At 43.8% G+C, this 18,188-nt stretch overlaps 1 protein-coding gene across 2 annotated transcripts in view; it reads left to right on the plus strand.

The window, feature by feature from the left end:
* PROSER1 (proline and serine rich 1) overlaps positions 1-18,188 on the plus strand; it is a 216,685-nt gene that overhangs the window by 166,477 nt on the left and 32,020 nt on the right. For both annotated transcript variants that reach the window (XM_086935064.1, XM_086935065.1), the window contains exon 12: positions 3,170-3,329. In XM_086935064.1, coding sequence (XP_086791190.1) covers positions 3,170-3,329 — 160 coding nt within the window. The remainder of the gene's footprint in view (positions 1-3,169; positions 3,330-18,188) is intronic.

An 18,188-nucleotide genomic window follows, 5' to 3' on the forward strand; every position in this document is an offset into this window, starting at 1 on the left:
TCCTGGAGCCGGTAAGTGTCAGCAAAGAGAACCCCGCTCTCCGGGTGCTGCCGCCTTTTGTTGCGCCTCCTGGCGCGCTAATGCAGGAAGTGGGCGGTGGATTTCCCAAAGCACGCTGGGAGTTGTGGTCTGCTCCACTCCGCGGCCGTGCGATGGCGCTGCACAGCGGCGGGGGCGACCACAACGTCAGGGACCCAGTTGCGCTGTGCTGTGATGGCGAAAACGACCCCTCCTGGAGCCGGTAAGTGTCAGCAAAGAGAACCCCGCTCTCCGGGTGCTGCCGCCTTTTGTTGCGCCTCCTGGCGCGCTAATGCAGGAAGTGGGCGGTGGATTTCCCAAAGCACGCTGGGAGTTGTGGTCCGCTCCACTCCGCGGCCGTGCGATGGCGCTGCACAGCGGCGGGGGCGGCCACAACGTCAGGGACCCAGTTGCGCTGTGCTGTGATGGCGAAAACGACCCCTCCTGGAGCCGGTAAGTGTCAGCAAAGAGAACCTCGCTCTCCGGGTGCTGCCGCCTTTTGTTGCGCCTCCTGGCGCGCTAATGCAGGAAGTGGGCGGTGGATTTCCCAAAGCACGCTGGGAGTTGTGGTCCGCTCCACTCCGCGGCCGTGCGATGGCGCTGCACAGCGGCGGGGGCGGCCACAACGTCAGGGACCCAGTTGCGCTGTGCTGTGATGGCGAAAACGACCCCTCCTGGAGCCGGTAAGTGTCAGCAAAGAGAACCCCGCTCTCCGGGTGCTGCCGCCTTTTGTTGCGCCTCCTGGCGCGCTAATGCAGGAAGTGGGCGGTGGATTTCCCAAAGCACGCTGGGAGTTGTGGTCCGCTCCACTCCGCGGCCGTGCGATGGCGCTGCACAGCGGCGGGGGCGGCCACAACGTCAGGGACCCAGTTGCGCTGTGCTGTGATGGCGAAAACGACCCCTCCTGGAGCCGGTAAGTGTCAGCAAAGACCTGCCACTTGTTTGCCCTCACAATCTTGTTTTTTTAGTGTGTGGAGTACCAGGCAAAAAAAACTTTCACAGTACTTTTAAAACAAAATTGTATTCACCAATCCATCTTGGAACAGTAAATGGAAAGAAGAAGAAAAAAACAGTGCCCGCATCATTTTGTAGGCACGCATATGCAGTCCACATAATTTGTAGGCATGCATACGCAGACCACATAATTGTTCCATTTGTTCACTTTTTTTCTATTTTACTTTTGCGGTATGATGCTCAGCATATTGCAGAGATATATTTGCCAATGCTTGTTTAACATACTGTCAGCTCGGAAGTGTAAATTGCATATCCGTGAATTATGGTGTGCTTAGTCCCTTGTACACAAAATCTGGTGAGGGCTTTTCATATTGGCTGAATTTCAACGGATATTTGACTATGTATTTTCAGTGAGTGAGTTGTTCATTTTTTTTTATTATTAATGATGTACTAGCAGCGGCTCCTGGGTAATTTTGCATAAGCCACTGCAAAATGAGGTAAGGGGACAAGGATTTTTGATTACCAAAAAAGTGACCAAGCCCAAAGCTTAAACCATGTACAAGGGTCAGGAGATACGTATGTCCGGCCCACAAATCCAGCTGTGTTTCGTTCTGAGATTTTGGCCACAAAACCAAGAGCTTCAGCTGGATCTCGACAATGATTTATCTGGCTTCAAGGGGCCCTTGTTGGGCCCATCCTTGCACCATATCTCAAAGAAGTTTGATTCCCATTTCTGAGACCAAAGGCAAAATCTTCACTATAATGCCCCACATTGTGTATCCGAACTCCGCTCCATCACAGTCAGCCTGAATTTGTCCCCAAGATCCCAGTCCACCGCTAACTGTTGTGTGTTTTAATGACAGGTTACTTTTTCTAGGTCCTTCTTGTCTTAAAATTCAAAGTGTTATATCTCTGATGACGTTTATCCTATTTTAAGCATCTGGATGTATTTTCTTTCATTAACTTCTCTTTTTTCACTTTTTTTTGGGGAGAATTTTGTGTTCTTTACTTCAAAATATTTGGTAGTTCTTGAACTTAGCTAGCACTTCTCTGATGATTGCCTGCTGCTTGTGCCTTAGCAATTAGGGGTTGAGCTTAGATTCTCTCAGAACTGTATGTTGACCAAACCAGATTGTGTTTATTAGGTAGGTAATTGTCACCCCTTCAAAATAATGAACACAACTGCCAAAAGCATGTTCCGATTGTAGTAGATAACTGGGACAGTGCTTGCAGCATTCCTCAGACTGTCTGCAAAACCTTCTGATTCATTGCCTGCAGACTCTAATTTTGGACAGACTGCTCTCAGCTCAGCAGTATTTATGCTTTACCCTGGTGCTAATTTGCTAAGGCTCCTCCTTTGTTATTGTAAATGTAAATTGTTTAACTACCTGATCTAGCAATAAGAAGTTGCCCTGTTTTTGGTTCCTTATATTGATAATGGACCATGTCATATTTAAATATGTCTCCCATAGGCCATTTCATCTTTGCAAGGATACTCCATACCGCTCTAGTTCTGTGAACTCTGGTGATGGACACTGGGCAATTTAGAGAGGGGTGGGCTCGCCAAATGGAGGGACAGGCATGCATTGAACTAGTCTTCTGCACCACATTTTTTTAGAGACTTTAAAAGTTATTTCTGTCTTTCTAGATTCTGATACACATGCAAAGAGCACAACACTACGTTGGACTATGCTGGCACCTTACCGGTGGAAACAGGAGACATAAAAGTGCCCGCTTGTTCCTTAGTACAACATTTTGAAATGGAAATATATAGGCAGATGAAATTGAGAATATACAAGCAAGTTTCTTTATGTCAGAAATTATCTTCGAATAATGAAACAGTTTTAAAGCATTACATCGGGTCATCGTGCATATTGTTTCATCAGTGGTTTTGATTATTTGGCCTATCAGTTTATTACAACAATGTAATGTGGTACGTTTTATTAAGAAAATTAAGATGGAAGACAACCCTTTTGCTTATCTTTGATATGAGAGAGAGAGAGAGAGAGAGAGAGAGAGAGAGAGAGAGAGATTTTTAACGGAAAGGACACAGTCATTACTGATTGTGGTCAAATATGCCTGCATTTCTTTCCAAGATATTTTCAAAAGCCACTCGGAAGTCTCTTAAGTCTTCTGCAGAAAAGAATGTACATAGATCAAAAACAGTTTCATTCCTACTAAATGTTCTTTGTTTCAGCTTGTCTTCTGGGTTACCAGCAGGAGGTAATGCTGCTTTTCCTGGACTTTTGTCACTCGCGGGTCTCCCAGGGTTTTCTCCAAGCCATTCCCCATCCACATTGCAAGGTTTACAGCAAAGTGCAGCAGCAGCAGTGGCAGCACAGTCAGCACTCTTGCAGGTACTGTTGCTTATTTAATTATTGTTAATAATAAATGGAGTTAGATTTGGAGTTTCGAAACAATTTGCTGGATGTGTTTTATTCAAAATACCACATTCTGCCTACCTCTTAATTTTTGTACTTCACTGCCATTGTTTTGCTTCAGCAAGTCAAAAGTCTGGTATAAGCACACAAACACCTGGATGGTATCAGTGCTTTTGAGAAAATAATCTCTTACCAAGATACACAACATTAAAGCATGCTTTGGGGGCATAATCAATAAGGCGGCAAAGGGAAAACAATCAGCTGTTCAGCAACAACAAGAAAAGACATTGTGTCAGTGTACCCAGTTTATGGTAAATTCAGAACCCTGAACATATTAAGAAAATTTGGTGGTTTGCATACTTTTTACCATAATTATACGATTTTGGGTGGTGATATTGTTGGATTATTTGGAAATTATATTAAGGAACCGTGCCAAAGTGTGAGGTGAAATTGTAGCATTTTCCTGGGATTTGCTACCCAAAAACTATATGTTCGAGGCATGTGAGCTGTAGATCACATGCTTTGCATACTACTGCCATCTAGTGTTGGCTCCGCATGTTTTCAGTTTATTTTTGTTCGAAGAAGTCTTTTCCAATCACGAGTTAGGTGACTCCTCCTTTCGGTGATAGTACGCATGCGCATCGGCTCCATTGTTAGATTGTTTTTTTCCGCCATCTGGTTCAGACGTGAATTGCTGCGCTCCGGTTCAAAACCGTTTCATCGGGTTCCCTCGGTACGCGATACACTCATCCTCGACAGTATTGTTTTCGATCACGTATCCCATTCTCTGTATATCGTATTTACTTCTAAAAAACCTTCTTTCGGTCGGGAAGCTCGTGGAAGGCCTTCAGGCCTACCTGCGTCAGTCCGCCTCGCAATCGATGGAACATACTCCATGTAAATTCTGCCCTCGGTGCCACGCAAAGTTTGCATGCACCGACTCACATGAAGTATGCAACCTGTGCTTGTTTCTGGAGCACAGAGAACAGAACTGTGACACGTGCAAAGCTTTCTGCTCCAAGAAGACACATTGCAACTCTCCCGATGTGACATGCAGAGCCAATATGCAAGCTCTGTTCCGTACCTCTTTGAACAAGATTCACAACAAGAGGCCAGAGACTCTATGGGAGCTACGGAAGAACAAGATCCCATCGCCATCTCTGACTACACCTCACCCTAAGAAAAAGGCTCCGGTCCAACCTTGGGCCACGTTCAGCACTGAGAACACATTTTTGATGCCCTGGCAAAGCATAAAAATACGCCCAAAAGCCTTCCGGCGCAGACTCGAACCATCAGAAATCGGGCTCCAATCTAAAACCTTCTGGATTGAAATCGAAGACCAGCTCCAGCCAACCACCTTCAACACTGAAAACACTTTTGGATCCGAAATCCTCAGGACCCAAGACCACGGCTCAGAAACCATCGGCACTAAACGTTTCGGCACCAAACCAACTGGATGTGCCCGCTCCATCTCTGGAACAACTTTTCGATGCTCCGCCTAGCAAGCCGGAACTGAAACAACTAGATTTGTACATCCATCCAACTACTGGACAAATCTCTACAAAACTGACACTAAAATGAAAACCTGAATCAGAGGAGGCCTACCATATTCCTTTTGAAAAGGAAGAATGTCAGGACTAATCCTTCTCCTCCTTCTCCTCAACCTCAACACTTCATGATTTTACCTGAGCACTCACCACCACACACACCTGAAGAGCAGGATGATGATGATGGGGTTAGGGGCGGGGATGGGGACAATGTACCATTAGTTCCAGATCCATGGACAGATTACAATACCAACTATCCCATGGGAAACAATCCTGACCTTTACCCTACAAAACCCTCTCCACCGGATGACAGTGTAGGCTACATAGAGTTGTGACGTAGAGCTGCCAGCCAATTATCATGGTGGGCAGCTGCACAAAGAATCCCTTAAGGAGGATTTCCTGTTTGAAACACTGAGCAGCACACAAAAGCCATCACACTCACTCCCCATGTTAAAGGGTATGATCAGGCACGTTGATGACATATTTAATGACCCAGTCAGAGCCCTTATTCTTACCGCAAGGGTAGATAAGAAAAACAAGCCAGCACCATCTGACCCAGCCTACATTAAGGGACAATTACCATTGGACTCCCTAGTGGCGCCGCAGAGCTAGGATTAAAAAACGACAGTTAGGCACTTTGCAAAAAAAGGCTAATTTTTCACTGTGAAAGTGTGATGTGTCCACGTTGTGTTTTGCAATATGGAAAATGCAAGCGCACTCCTGGTGTTGAGCAATGTTTACTCCTTTTAACGATGTTCTGAATACTTGCCGTGCTCTCAAAAGCGGTCTGTCCTAAGACCACGTGGGTGAATACTGAACAAGAAATTGAAGCGGGTAAGCCTCAGACTTGAGAGCGCAGCAATTGCCGAAATGGCGTATTTAAAAAATCCATGAATGTAATCAAAGTTCAATCCTTTTATTGAAAATTGTATCCAATTCATTCCTCAGTTGTACTGGTTACATAGTAAACGATTAAAAAGTATAAATGCTTCTACACGGCAGCTGTGTGAAAACTTCTTGCTGTCGTATGCCCATACTTTTAAACCAATCGTTCAGTGAGTATTCATATTCCCAATGCATTTCGAGCTTTTACGGTCGCTCTTCTTCAGGGGATCACTGTAAGTTTAAGCAAACATAACCGTCATGAATTAACATGAACCAACCGTATATTTCACGTTGCATAGCTGTTTTCAAAAAAATATTTTGACTGATTAACATTTTCCCGCTATGCGCCACATAATGGCTCTACGAATTTACACATGAAACAAATCAAACATCATCATGCTTTTTCTTATGTATACATCGCTTCATTACCCTCGACGTTATAAAATTACGGGCTGATATTCATTGTAAATCGAGTTAACACGCTGAATTCTCTTATGCCTACCTTCGATCATGACAACCTTCTATTTTCAAAGTTTCCTGTCCCGGGCACTAGGCCTACACACACAAGTGAGGTACCATTTTTCTCAGAAGACTATGGGGAACGTGGGGTGGGTGGAATTTTGTGGATCTACGCAGATTCCAGAACTTTACACCACGGAAATGTGAGGAAAATGTGTTTTTTTGGACAATTATTTAGGTTTGCAAGGGATTCTTGGTAACAGAACCTGATGAGAGCCAGTTCAGTCACCCCATCCTGGATTCCCCTGGGTGTCTAGTTTAAAAAAAGTATATGTTTGCGAGGTGTCCTTAGCTGCCGGCAAAGCTAGGGTTTAAAAACTATAGCTAGGCACTTTGCAAAAAAGGGGTAATTTTTCATTGTGAAAATGTGGTGTGTCCATGTTGCGTTTTGAGCAGTTTCCTGTTGTAGGCACTAGGTCTACCCACACAAGTGAGGTGCCATTTTCATCGGGAGACTTGGGGTAACACAGAATTGTAGAGCAACTGTTATTACGTATTGACTTTCGATGCATTTCTGCCTTCCAAATGAAAGACAATGTGTAAAAAAGAAGTCATTTTGAAAAATTACCTATAATTCTCATACTAGTATGGGTATTCCCAATTTTGGAAATATGCAAATATCTACTGTTTCTAAACTTTATATCTTGGTCCCATTTCAAAAATACATGGGTGCCTCTCATACTGATTTTTCCATGTATACCTTTTCCCATAATAATTGCTATATACTCGGTACATAATAAAAAAAAAAATGCAAGTCGCTGCTCAGTTATTGGCTCTGGGTTTGTCGGGTTCTTGGTGAACCTACAAGTCCTATATATCCCCACAACCAGAAAGGTCCAGCGGATGTAGCGTTATATTGCTTTCAAACAGCTGTCATAATTAGAAGAATTTACAGGTGAAAACGTAGACACAAAAGGCTGTTTTTTTCAAGTAAATTTCAATTTTTCCTATATTTAATTTAGTTTCTATAAACAAAACCTTGAAATATCTACACAAATGACCCCTTGCTAAATTCAGAATTGTCTACGTTTCTAAAATGTATACTTTCCAGGATCCATTATTGCTTTCATCCCCATTTCTACCATTTAACTGGAAGGAGGTTAAAAGCACAAAAAATAGGCTATTTCCCAGAAAAATGCCAACACTGTGTAAATAAAATTGATTTTGTGACAAAAGTCGGTCATTTCCCTCAAAGCTGGGAAATTGTGATTTCAGCCCCATAAACACTTTTTTGATACTATTTGCAGGGAAAAGACCAGACGCTTTCATTTGCAGCACTTTTTTCCCATTAGTTCCCCAAAAAACAAAATTTAGCTGTATTTTGGCTAATTTCTGGGACCCCTCTTGGGGTATCCACAAACCCTGGGTACCTTTAGAATCCCCTTGATGTTGGTAGAAAAGGATGCACATTTGGTGTGGACACCTTATGTTGTCAAAAAGTACAGGGGCCTAAGCTCAAACTACCCAAAATAGCCAAAGAAAAGCACGGGGGGGGGGAAGGCCTTGCAACGAAGGGGTTAAGCATACTGGATGCTGTTGTTTATGTAGACACACTGTTAATTTACACACTGGAAATTAAAATCATGCGTAACCCTCCCATTTGGCCAGGTGTAATGGATTGCTTGAGAAGTCACAGGGAATTCCATTGTACCAATACGTGATCTTGGGTAAGGATGAGAAGGAAGATAGTATTTTCTGTAAGTCACAATTCAGATATGTTTTACTGCTACAGAGAACTCAGATGAACTGTTTTCATAGCACTTCAAGATATTTCAGAGGGGGGAGTTGATAGGTTTTGTTGTTCAGTTTCTTTCGAGGATTACCTGTCCTTTACCAATTACAGTCTTAAATGAACTTCAGGTTGGCTGCTGAAAATAATGTATTCATGGCTGATTCAACTAAATGTCTGGAGAAAGTTGGAGCCAATAGAGGAAGTGGGTGGAGCTGGTGGAGGAAGTGGGTGGAGCCAGTGGATGAAGTTGGTGTGGCCTCCGATAAACATTTGAGCACCTGGACTTCATATTTTACAATTTAAGCACAGGTCTGGTGGTGTAGGCTTCCGCAAGCAAAGTTAATCCTAGTCGAATACCCTCCGCCCTGCCAGATCAGTTATTAGAACTCCTTGAGACTTTTGGGCACAGGATTTACTTATTCACCAGTTTTGCCCTGCGCTCTGTGAATACTGCTTGTCTGTTGAGAAGATTCTCCCACGCACTGTGGGACTCGTTGGCCCAAGTCCTTCCAATGGTGTCTGAGGAGTTTTTGCTATCCATTCCCTGGCCATGCAAGACGGCCGTTATGCAGTGAAGGTTTCTGTTCGCTATAGCATTGATATTGTGGACGCCTTATCTGCTGTTCCTCTCTTGCCACCTGTGCTGTTTCGCCCCTTCCATGGCTCTGGTAGGTGATCCTAATGTTGTCAGCAGCCCCATTTCCCCCCTACTCCCCGGCCAGCAGTCTTTTCCCTCCATCTGTGGTTATGGCTGAGGACTCCATATATCACGTGGTGAGCAAGGGCAGCCCAGTCCGCTACTCCATCTCCTCCCGCATCATTTCAAGCCTCTGTACTGTGTTCTTCACACCACACAGCCATTCTTTCGGCAACAAAATCTGCCACTTCATGACACGGACAAGTGGGTGTTAAAGATTATTCAGCAGGTTAACGCCCTTCCTTTCCTGGAAACCCTGCCTCCCTTGTAACCATTCCTTGAACGGCTATCGGACAGCCACCTGTCCCTTTTTGTCAGAGGAACCACAGGGAGAGTGCGGATGCACGAAGTAGTTTGTGATTGCTATTTCTGCTTCTACCTGGTGCCGAAAAGTGACAGTGGGTTGCGTCCTATTCTAGATCTTCACCCTGAACCTGAGGAAAGCCAAATTATAGATGCTCACTGTGGCTCAGGTCTTGGTTGCCATCGATCCCAGAGACTAGACGCTATCAAAATGCTTATTTTCATATTCCTGTCTGTCAGTTCCACAGGTGTTACGTGCGGTTCACGATGAACCAGGATCATTTTCAATTCATTGTGCTCCTGTTTGACCTCCCCGCCGCCCCTCGGGTGTTCATGAAAGTGATGGCAGTGCTCACAGCTCATCTGCAGACAAAATGGGGGTCTTCCCCTACCTCACTGACTGGATGCTGAAGGTGGGCTTACCCCAGGCAGTCATCACCTACCTTTTAGACTACATCAAACCTTCTCACATTGTTGAGGTTCACAATGAATGTGCTGAAGTCAAACCAGACTTCTTTGTAGCCGCTCCCTTTTCATCTGAGACCTTCTGAACGCTGTGCCGTTTTGACGCTGTCTCAATCAGCGCAGACTCCAGATCTCAGTGAGGTTGACTCTAAAGCTGATGGCCACCTGCTGGTTAAGAACTCCACGTGCCATATGCGGGCTGTGCAGTGGGATCTGAAGTCCCAGTGGCTGCAACATAAGGGGACTTCTCCGCACTTGTAAAGATTTTGGAGGAAACTGTACAGGACTTGCAGTACTGGCTACAGGACCACAATTTGGTCAGTGGCATACTGTTTATCCTACCCCACTCACAGATGACAGTGGTAACTGATGCATCACTTCTAAGCTGGGGCAGCCTTCTGAGAGAAGGAGAGATCAGAGGCCTTGTTGTCTCCAGGGGAGGCTGTGCTCCACATCAACCTGTTGGACTTACAAGCTATCCACTCAATGCTGAAAGCCTTACTGCCCTCCATTCAGGGAAGGGTGGTTCAGGTATTCATGTACTACACCACCGCCATGTAGTACTGGAGAACAGGGCCTTATGGGCCTGGCGGCGCAGGGCACGCCTTAGATCCCAGAGTTCACCTGCCTTGTCGAACAGAGACACGAGACACTCTGTTGGGTGTAGAAAACCAGGTTTATTAGCTGCAGCTACGCACAGTTGTCCCAGAAGTACATACAGAATGTAGATTCTAAGGAGACTGCCACTTCAATCCGTGGCGCACAATCTTTTATACTTCACATATTTACAAAGTTTACTCCCTATACATACAAAGCAAGCCAATAGGAAAAGTTTGAAAACAAGCTATCAGGTGTCCCAAATACGCCCCTCTCTCAAACCCCGTGTGTAACCCCTCCCAACAAATTAATCAGTGCTAGTACCGACAATCCAATTTGCAGAAGGCAGGGCGTATTTGTGTGCCTCAAAGGATAGATGTGTAACAAGAAAACACAAGAAAAGAATAGCGAAGGCCCGTCTGATAAGATAATGTAAGGAAAGAATTGGAGAAGCCAAATAATCAGTCGAGACCGGGATCAATCAACCCAGACATGGATTAGTGAACTCGGCCAGACCCTGACATTGGTTTTGTAAACAAGAACAAGGAGTTACTCTTTAACAGAAGAGACACGTAGCAGCTCAGAAAAGCAAAAACACTCCGTTCGCCGTGCTGCCTGAGTGAGGGCAACACAAAATGGCGACGAGACACAAAATGGCGGCTAAATACGGGATGAAGTTAGAAACCAAAGAACCTCAGACCCTCCTTTTGCCATTACTCAGGCAAAACACAAAGGACGCAAGTTAATCTGAGTCGATGTCTATGGCCATGAGGTCATCGAGCTGTTGCTGCAACATCATTTTAATGTTTTATGTTTTTTGTGACACAGGCCTTGGGACACACATGGTGGCACAAAGACCGCAGATGGCAGGGCCACACTGTAAACAGAGTCAACATGAAAAAATGATGGCCAAAACCATTCCAAGGAATGTTAGTATCTTCCATCCCCAAGTGGACAGTAGTCTCCAAAACCATCCCATCATAGACCAATCTCCTGTGTCCTGATTTAAAGACTCGGAAATTATATGCAACTTAGAAATGGCTTGGTATACCCTAGGGGCATTATCAGGAATGTAAATGCAGCAACTAGACCAGATCAATTTACAGACTCCTCCACGATCTGAGAGGATGATGTCTAAAACCATCCGATTTTGCAAAGTCATAAGACGATCCGCCTGAAGTTCAGCTGTCAGATTACTCAAAACTCCAGAAGTTACATTTATGGTAGCCTCAACAACACAAGCTAGCTGTCTAATATCTCTGCTGTTGGCCATTGGGCCCCAGAAAGGAAGCAACCTTTTAATAAGGTCACCTCCCTCTTGTCCTGCTGTGTCCTTAGAATCAATAACCCCTCTTGCTTGTCTTCTTCTATGATGACCTGAAGGAGCAGTATATGTTGGAGGAAGAAGAAAAGCCACATAGCAAGTTCCCGAAAAGTAAGTAGGAGGCCACGTATAGGCTCTACCATGACAGACAAAATATGTGCATTGTGATGGCACTAACGGTGAAGAAATCTGAGGTGAATAGATATAAGTATGGGAACAAACACTCTTCTCCTGTTGATTTTTAACATTTTGACCATTGATCTGTAGACAAAAATTACCTCGATGAGGTACAGTCCAAATTGGTGGGGATCTCCTTCGTCTAGCCTTACCTTTAAGGCTAGTAACATAACGAGTCACATTCCAGCCATCATATGCTTGTTTCTCATCACCAGGAATCTTACTAATCTCAGCGATTCTAGCCATGGCCACTATTCCCTTTATCAAAGAACTGTGACTAAAATCTGATCTACCACCATATGGACTACCAGGAGGATATCGAAATTGATTCTGATATACATTGGAAAACATGCCTAAATAAGCCCAAGCGGAACCTTCATAGGAAAATGGAAGAACTAAATATGGCATCCCTCTCTCTGTGTTATGGGGCATGAGCCCACAGACCCAACAATCAGTGGTGTTGATTACCAATTGATGTTGATGCAATAACTGAATAAATGAATTATTGAAGTATTCTGTTCTCCTAATTTGATCGTGTTCTGGAAGTGTATGAAACTGATGTGGGGAGGCAGTAGTAGGAAAAGACAAGGAAACAGAAGTTGGAACAGGTGCTTGCTGCATAGTGTAAACAATCCAACTTACACAAGCTAATAAAATACATAAACATATTAAAATACATAAGGTTATGCCACATGGACTTACCAACAGTTCTTTATATTTTCTTTTCATTTTTACATTCTTATCATTGCTTTCCACTTCAATATCCATACTCTAAAGCGTTGCTCACCGCAATCTTCCTAGATCACTTAACTGTGATTGTTAGCCGTCCTATGACACTGCAAGTCCTGCAGACCTATGTCGCTACTCAGGTCACAGCTTAAGACTCCTACCGTGACCCTGCAACTTGATGGATAGTGGAAAAAAGTAAAGAAATGTCTCTCAAAAAATTTAATCAGAAAATGGAAGAAGAAAAGTTCAATTGTCTTCCGTTGGTTCGGATCTTAAGTTGTACCGAGTCTTATTAGAGATCGTTTGTTCTTGAAACAAAATCTCTGGATTTACTGTGTTCAATCGCAGATGTGATGGTACAGCCTCTTGCAACACGTCGTCGTCTTCTTTCTCAGAGTTCGTTCGATCCAGGCATGCACTACGGAAAGGTACAAATCGAGGGGCCCTTTCGCCTTCACTATCATTTATACCCTTACGAACCCACTGATCAAAAGGTAAAGGCAAAGGTACCCTCTTACAGTGCACGCCATGGACCCAGTTCTTCTTCCCAACGGCCTTTACTGCTGTACGTGTTGCTAACAAAACTTGCCGAGGCGGGCCCCAACGAGGTTCCAGATTCTTTTTCCGCTGGATATTCTTCACGCAGACCCAGTCACCGGGTTGGATGGAGAGACCTGGATCTGCAGAGGCCTCCGGCAAAGCGTTTTGAACCTGTTGATGAAGAACACGTAATTTAGTGGTGAGGTCATGCAAGTAGTCAATCAACATTGGGTACTGGATGTCAGAATACTTCTTAGGTCGAGGGACTCCCCAGACATTGGCTGGGTGCCCGAAGACGACCTCATAAGGGCTAAGTCCTAAACGAGAATGTACAGTAGTTCTCGTGGATAAAAGTGCCAAAGGTAAGGCGTCAGGCCAAGCAAGACCCGTGCTGGCCTGAATCTTCGCCAATTTAAGCTTGAGAGTGCCATTATAGCACTCTAACAAACCTGCTGACTGAGGGTGGTTTGCCGCATGGAATTTCTGCCTAATACCAAGACCCGCACACACTTTCTGCATAATTTGGCCTACAAATTCACTCCCATTGCCAGACCAGACAATGCGAGGCAAACCAAACCTCGGGAAAAATTCCTTCAAGAGGACTTTGGCAGTAGACAAAGCAGTATTGTCCTTTAGGGGGTAGGCCTCTATCCATCTGGAAAAGGCACACACCACCACCAGAACATACTTGAGGTTATTACAACGATCCATATGAATGTAATCAATTTGTAATACCTCAAAAGGGTAAGTAGGGGGAGCAAAATGACCTTGGAGTTGGGGTTCCCTTCCCTGGATCATGCATTAAACAAACAATGCAATGTTTCACCACATTCTCCGCACATTTAGGAATTCCTTCATTCTGCCATACTGGAGCCAGAAGTTTGCATATGCCTTTTGCACTAATGTGGGCTGGACCATGCGCCATAGTAACTACAGGTAGTACATAGGCATCTGGTAACAGCCAACGCTGATGTTCTGACAATTCCGTCCAGCACCCTGTCGCGTCCAACATTCCCGTACCTTCTTTCCACGTACTGAATTCCTTCTCAGTAGCCTCTTCTTGAATCGTTCTCACACTTTCTATTGTGTCCTCACACATTCCTCTCTCTCTGACCCATCTTGCAGGGCCTGCAACATACATGCGACTCGTAGCATCTTTTGCTGTTTCTTTCGCTACCTCGTCTGCAAAAGCATTCCCGCGACCCAGATCATCATAAATCTTCTTATGAGCACTACACTTTATTATCGCTATTTGGGTAGGCAAAGCAAGTGATTCGAGAAGGTCAGTTACCAACTGACCATGCTGTATCTTAGTGCCATGGGAAGTAAAGAATCCTCTTTCCTTCCACAAACGACCAAAACTATGAGCCACACCAAAGGCATATTGGCTGTCAGTGTATACATTCACTCTCTTTCCCTTAGCCAACACACATGCTCTCGTCAATGCAATTAGTTCCGCTGCTTGGGCTGAATTGTGTGGAATGCGTGCTGTCTCCACTACCGTATACAAGGTGGTAACAGCATAAGCTGCAGTCGTCTCACCATTTGGAGGTTTGAAACAAGACCCATCCACCCATAGGATCCCATCCGGGTCCACGAGTGGCGTGTCTTTTAAGTCTATTCTGCCTTTCGTTTCCTCCTCCGTCCGGAGAAAACAATCATGCTGTTCTTGAGTGTCTTTACCTTCCGGAATGGGCAATAATGTTGCTGGATTCAAAGTATTACACCGCTTAATGTGTATATGGCTAGCTAAAAGCGTCAGCTCATATCCAGACAAGCGAGCACTCGTGAGGTGAGTATCCACTGTATGTGGTACCATAACAACAAGAGTGTTATCTAGTACCAATCCAGCAGATTTACGAATGGAAATTGCTACCGCTGCTGTCGCGATGAGACAACTAGGCAATGCCTTGGCTACTGGATCCAACGTAGCCGAAAAATAGGCACATGGCCGTTGTTTGTCTCTAAATTGTTGCGTTAAAACTGACAATGCGCAACCTTCCCTTTCGTTAACGTAAAGTGTGAAAGGCTTACTGTAATTTGGAGTACCTAACACAGGGGCAGAACACAAGGCAGTACATAAGTCAGAAAAACTCTTCTGGCATTCATCAGTCCAAGGAAGAGGTTGGGGTGTGTCTTTCAACGTAAGTGCCAGCAGAGGTTTAGCCAACAAGGAAAAATTCGGAATCCACTGTCTACAATAAGAGGTAATGCCCAGAAAGGCACGCACCTCCCTTTGTGTGGATGGTACAGACATTTGCGTGATTGCTTGAATTTGTTCTGGGGTCAATCACCTTCCCTCCTTCGACAAGAGATGACCTAAATAGGTAACCTCTAGGCGGCAATATTGCAACTTAGAGAATGACACCTTATGATGCAGGTCAGACAAATGACACAGCAGTGAAACAGTCACATTCTTACAAACATCCTCTGAATCAGCAGCAATTAACAAATCGTCCACATACTGAATAAGAGTGGCACCTGGGGGCAAACTGAAAACATCGAGCTGAGATTTCAAAGCCTGGCTATTAATGAAGGGACTCTCACAATAGCCTTGAGGTGCACGTTTGAATCGGAAACTTTGGCCTCCAAGAGAGAAGCCAAAAATATCCCTACTCTCCTCAGCAATAGGAATGCTGAAGAAAGCATTTTTGAGATCAATAACCGAGAACCATGCCGCTGAAGCTGGTATCATAGTAAGCAAGGCAGTGATATCTGGGACAACAGGAAACTGGGGAACAACAATCTTATTGACCTCCCGAAGATCGATCACAAAACGGTATACAGGAGGCTGAGAAGGATCAGTGCGTTTAAGAACAGGGACAACAGGACTATTGCAAACATTACCTCTCGTCTCTTCGACCACACCCTTCTGAACCAGATCATAGATAATAGCCAATAAAGCTCGTTCACCGTCATTGGAAATCTTATACTGAGGAATGTGTGGTAGTTTAACATTAGGCTTAATAGTAACCACGTAAGGCGGAATCTGAAGCAGACCAACCTCATTCGGACCTGTAGCCCAAAGCGTAGCAGGAACAGAATGTCATTCGGGTGGGAATTGGTCTTTTGATAAATACATAGGAGAAACCAATTTCTCAAAAAGTCAAAGAGAAATCCCTGGGGTGTGTTAGTTAGCCCGTGGTATCTATACCCGTACGGTTCCTCCACAGCACCTGGATTACCGGTTGCTATAGATCACCGTTAGAAGGGAAAAGGTTTGTATAATGATTCCCACAAAGAAAAATATTTGTTAACAATCTAGATTTTTATTAAAATAAAGCAATAGTTTACAATAAAAATACACACATTTAAAATTTCAAAGAAACTTTCCCTGAAAAATAAAAGTTAATCAGCAAAATATCAGTGGACAATATAAAACTATACAGTATATAAGTACATTCATATTACATTGCACATCATAGACACAAAGATTTTGTTACTCAAGACAACACATGTAAATAAAGAAAAAAGAAAAAGGACCCCTTTAAAACGGTGGCACTTTGATGTTTTTACCACTATTGATTTCTAGATCCACTAGCTAGAAATGACATGTACATTATAACACACATGCAACAGTAATACATGTACATCCAGTGTGTTTGAGCGAGAAATGGATTCTTCTATATAGAAATGCGTCGACGCGTTTCGGTGCTTTGCACTTGGTAATGTGGCACCTTCCTCAGGACTTCTTAGTAGGGGTTTTCCGTACAAGAAAGACTTCACTTTCCCTGTATAAGGGGCAAAATAATATCGTATCAGAACCTTTTTTCCTTGGGTACATATTCATGTGTTCTATAGTCATTATCCCTTATGTCTTGCTGACACTCATGATATTTTTATAGTTACTAACCCCGATAGCCGGTTCTCTGAGCATCTCCAATTTTACTCTAGATATGAGTGCTATCTGCAGTTGCCCTTGAAGTTGGGAGCTCGTCAATTCATTAGTATAACAGTGATGTACAATTGACAATTCCATTAATCCTATTTTGCCTTTAGAAATTCTGTGTAACATTTCGTGTCCTTCAAACATCGTTCATATGTGGAAATCATTATTTGAAGGGACTCTGAAGTAGAGAGTTGGGAGTAACAAATATATACAAATAATAGACAGTACCAACAATCTCACCTAAACATAGGCGAAAGGATTTCACTCAGTTTCTTAAAAGGTGGGTATTGGGCGCCAATTGCGTCATTCCTGGACAATCCCTATGAGGCCACTGGCTGTTTTCGCCTGAAGAAAGATATATGCATGGCAGGTACTTAAACGTGGGCTTAATGATTGTTCTACACCAGGGGTCTCCAACCTTTACTGTAGTGAGAGCTACTTCTGATGAGTGAAAATCGTCGTGAGCTACTACTAAAGGCCAAGTAACTCGCGCATTTTTCGGAGACACCTCTCACACCCTCATTCATAGTCTTTAAGCCTAATTTGTTTGCGCCCATACTGTGGTTTGAACAAGATGCATAGATAGACCTATGGAGCTGTTCAAAGCTGTCAACAGACTGAAAAAGCTTTCCATAACTGTATATCTGTCTCACACCTCATTCACCACACTGCTACGCACTGTGTCCTATAACATGATAACGATAACTGCATATTGGTGTTAATCAGGCAAGACAAGGAAATACTTCCCACATAGGATCACAAATATAATACTTAAACATATGGCAATGTCCCTGAGCACAGACCTCAATAAACAGAAAGTTCCATGATTAACAAATTTAATAAAACTTACACATCATGAAATTTTGAAAACGCTCTAAACAAGTGAGCATAAATGTGTTTCTTAAAACAAATGTTATATCTGATCACACCTCATGCATGCACACACACTGTTACAATTTTACACACTCCAGATATCTATTGCAGATATCTATTGCACTCACCAGCCTGCTTTCCTCCTACATACGCCATGAGTTTCTAAATCAGGGCAATCAAGTCCTTCGTTGAACTTTTTTCTAAGTAACACCTCAAAAACCAAGCCATATAAAGACAAAACATCAATGGGATCAAAGTGCATGGGTAAAATCAGGTAAGGACTAATGAGCCTTGCTCAGAAAAAATCGCATCTTCTCAGACTCAGCCTCTAAAACTGTAAGCAGAAGCTGCCTGTATTAAACGCAGACAAGTATCGTAGTACTCAACAAATTAAATTGTTTTGCATAGCTGAGGTGCACCAAAACACAGCTCCGTGTCACATAAGCAGAGCTGTCTTTGCACAAAGGAAGAGTGTGGGAGACGAGAGGCTGGAGTGACAGGACTGGACAGAGAGGTGAAGAGCCTGTTTTTGGATGATCGGATCAGTGCAGGTAAAGC

Source organism: Lissotriton vulgaris, chromosome 8 (assembly GCF_964263255.1).
Source record: "Lissotriton vulgaris chromosome 8, aLisVul1.2, whole genome shotgun sequence".
NCBI lineage: Eukaryota > Metazoa > Chordata > Amphibia > Caudata > Salamandridae > Lissotriton > Lissotriton vulgaris.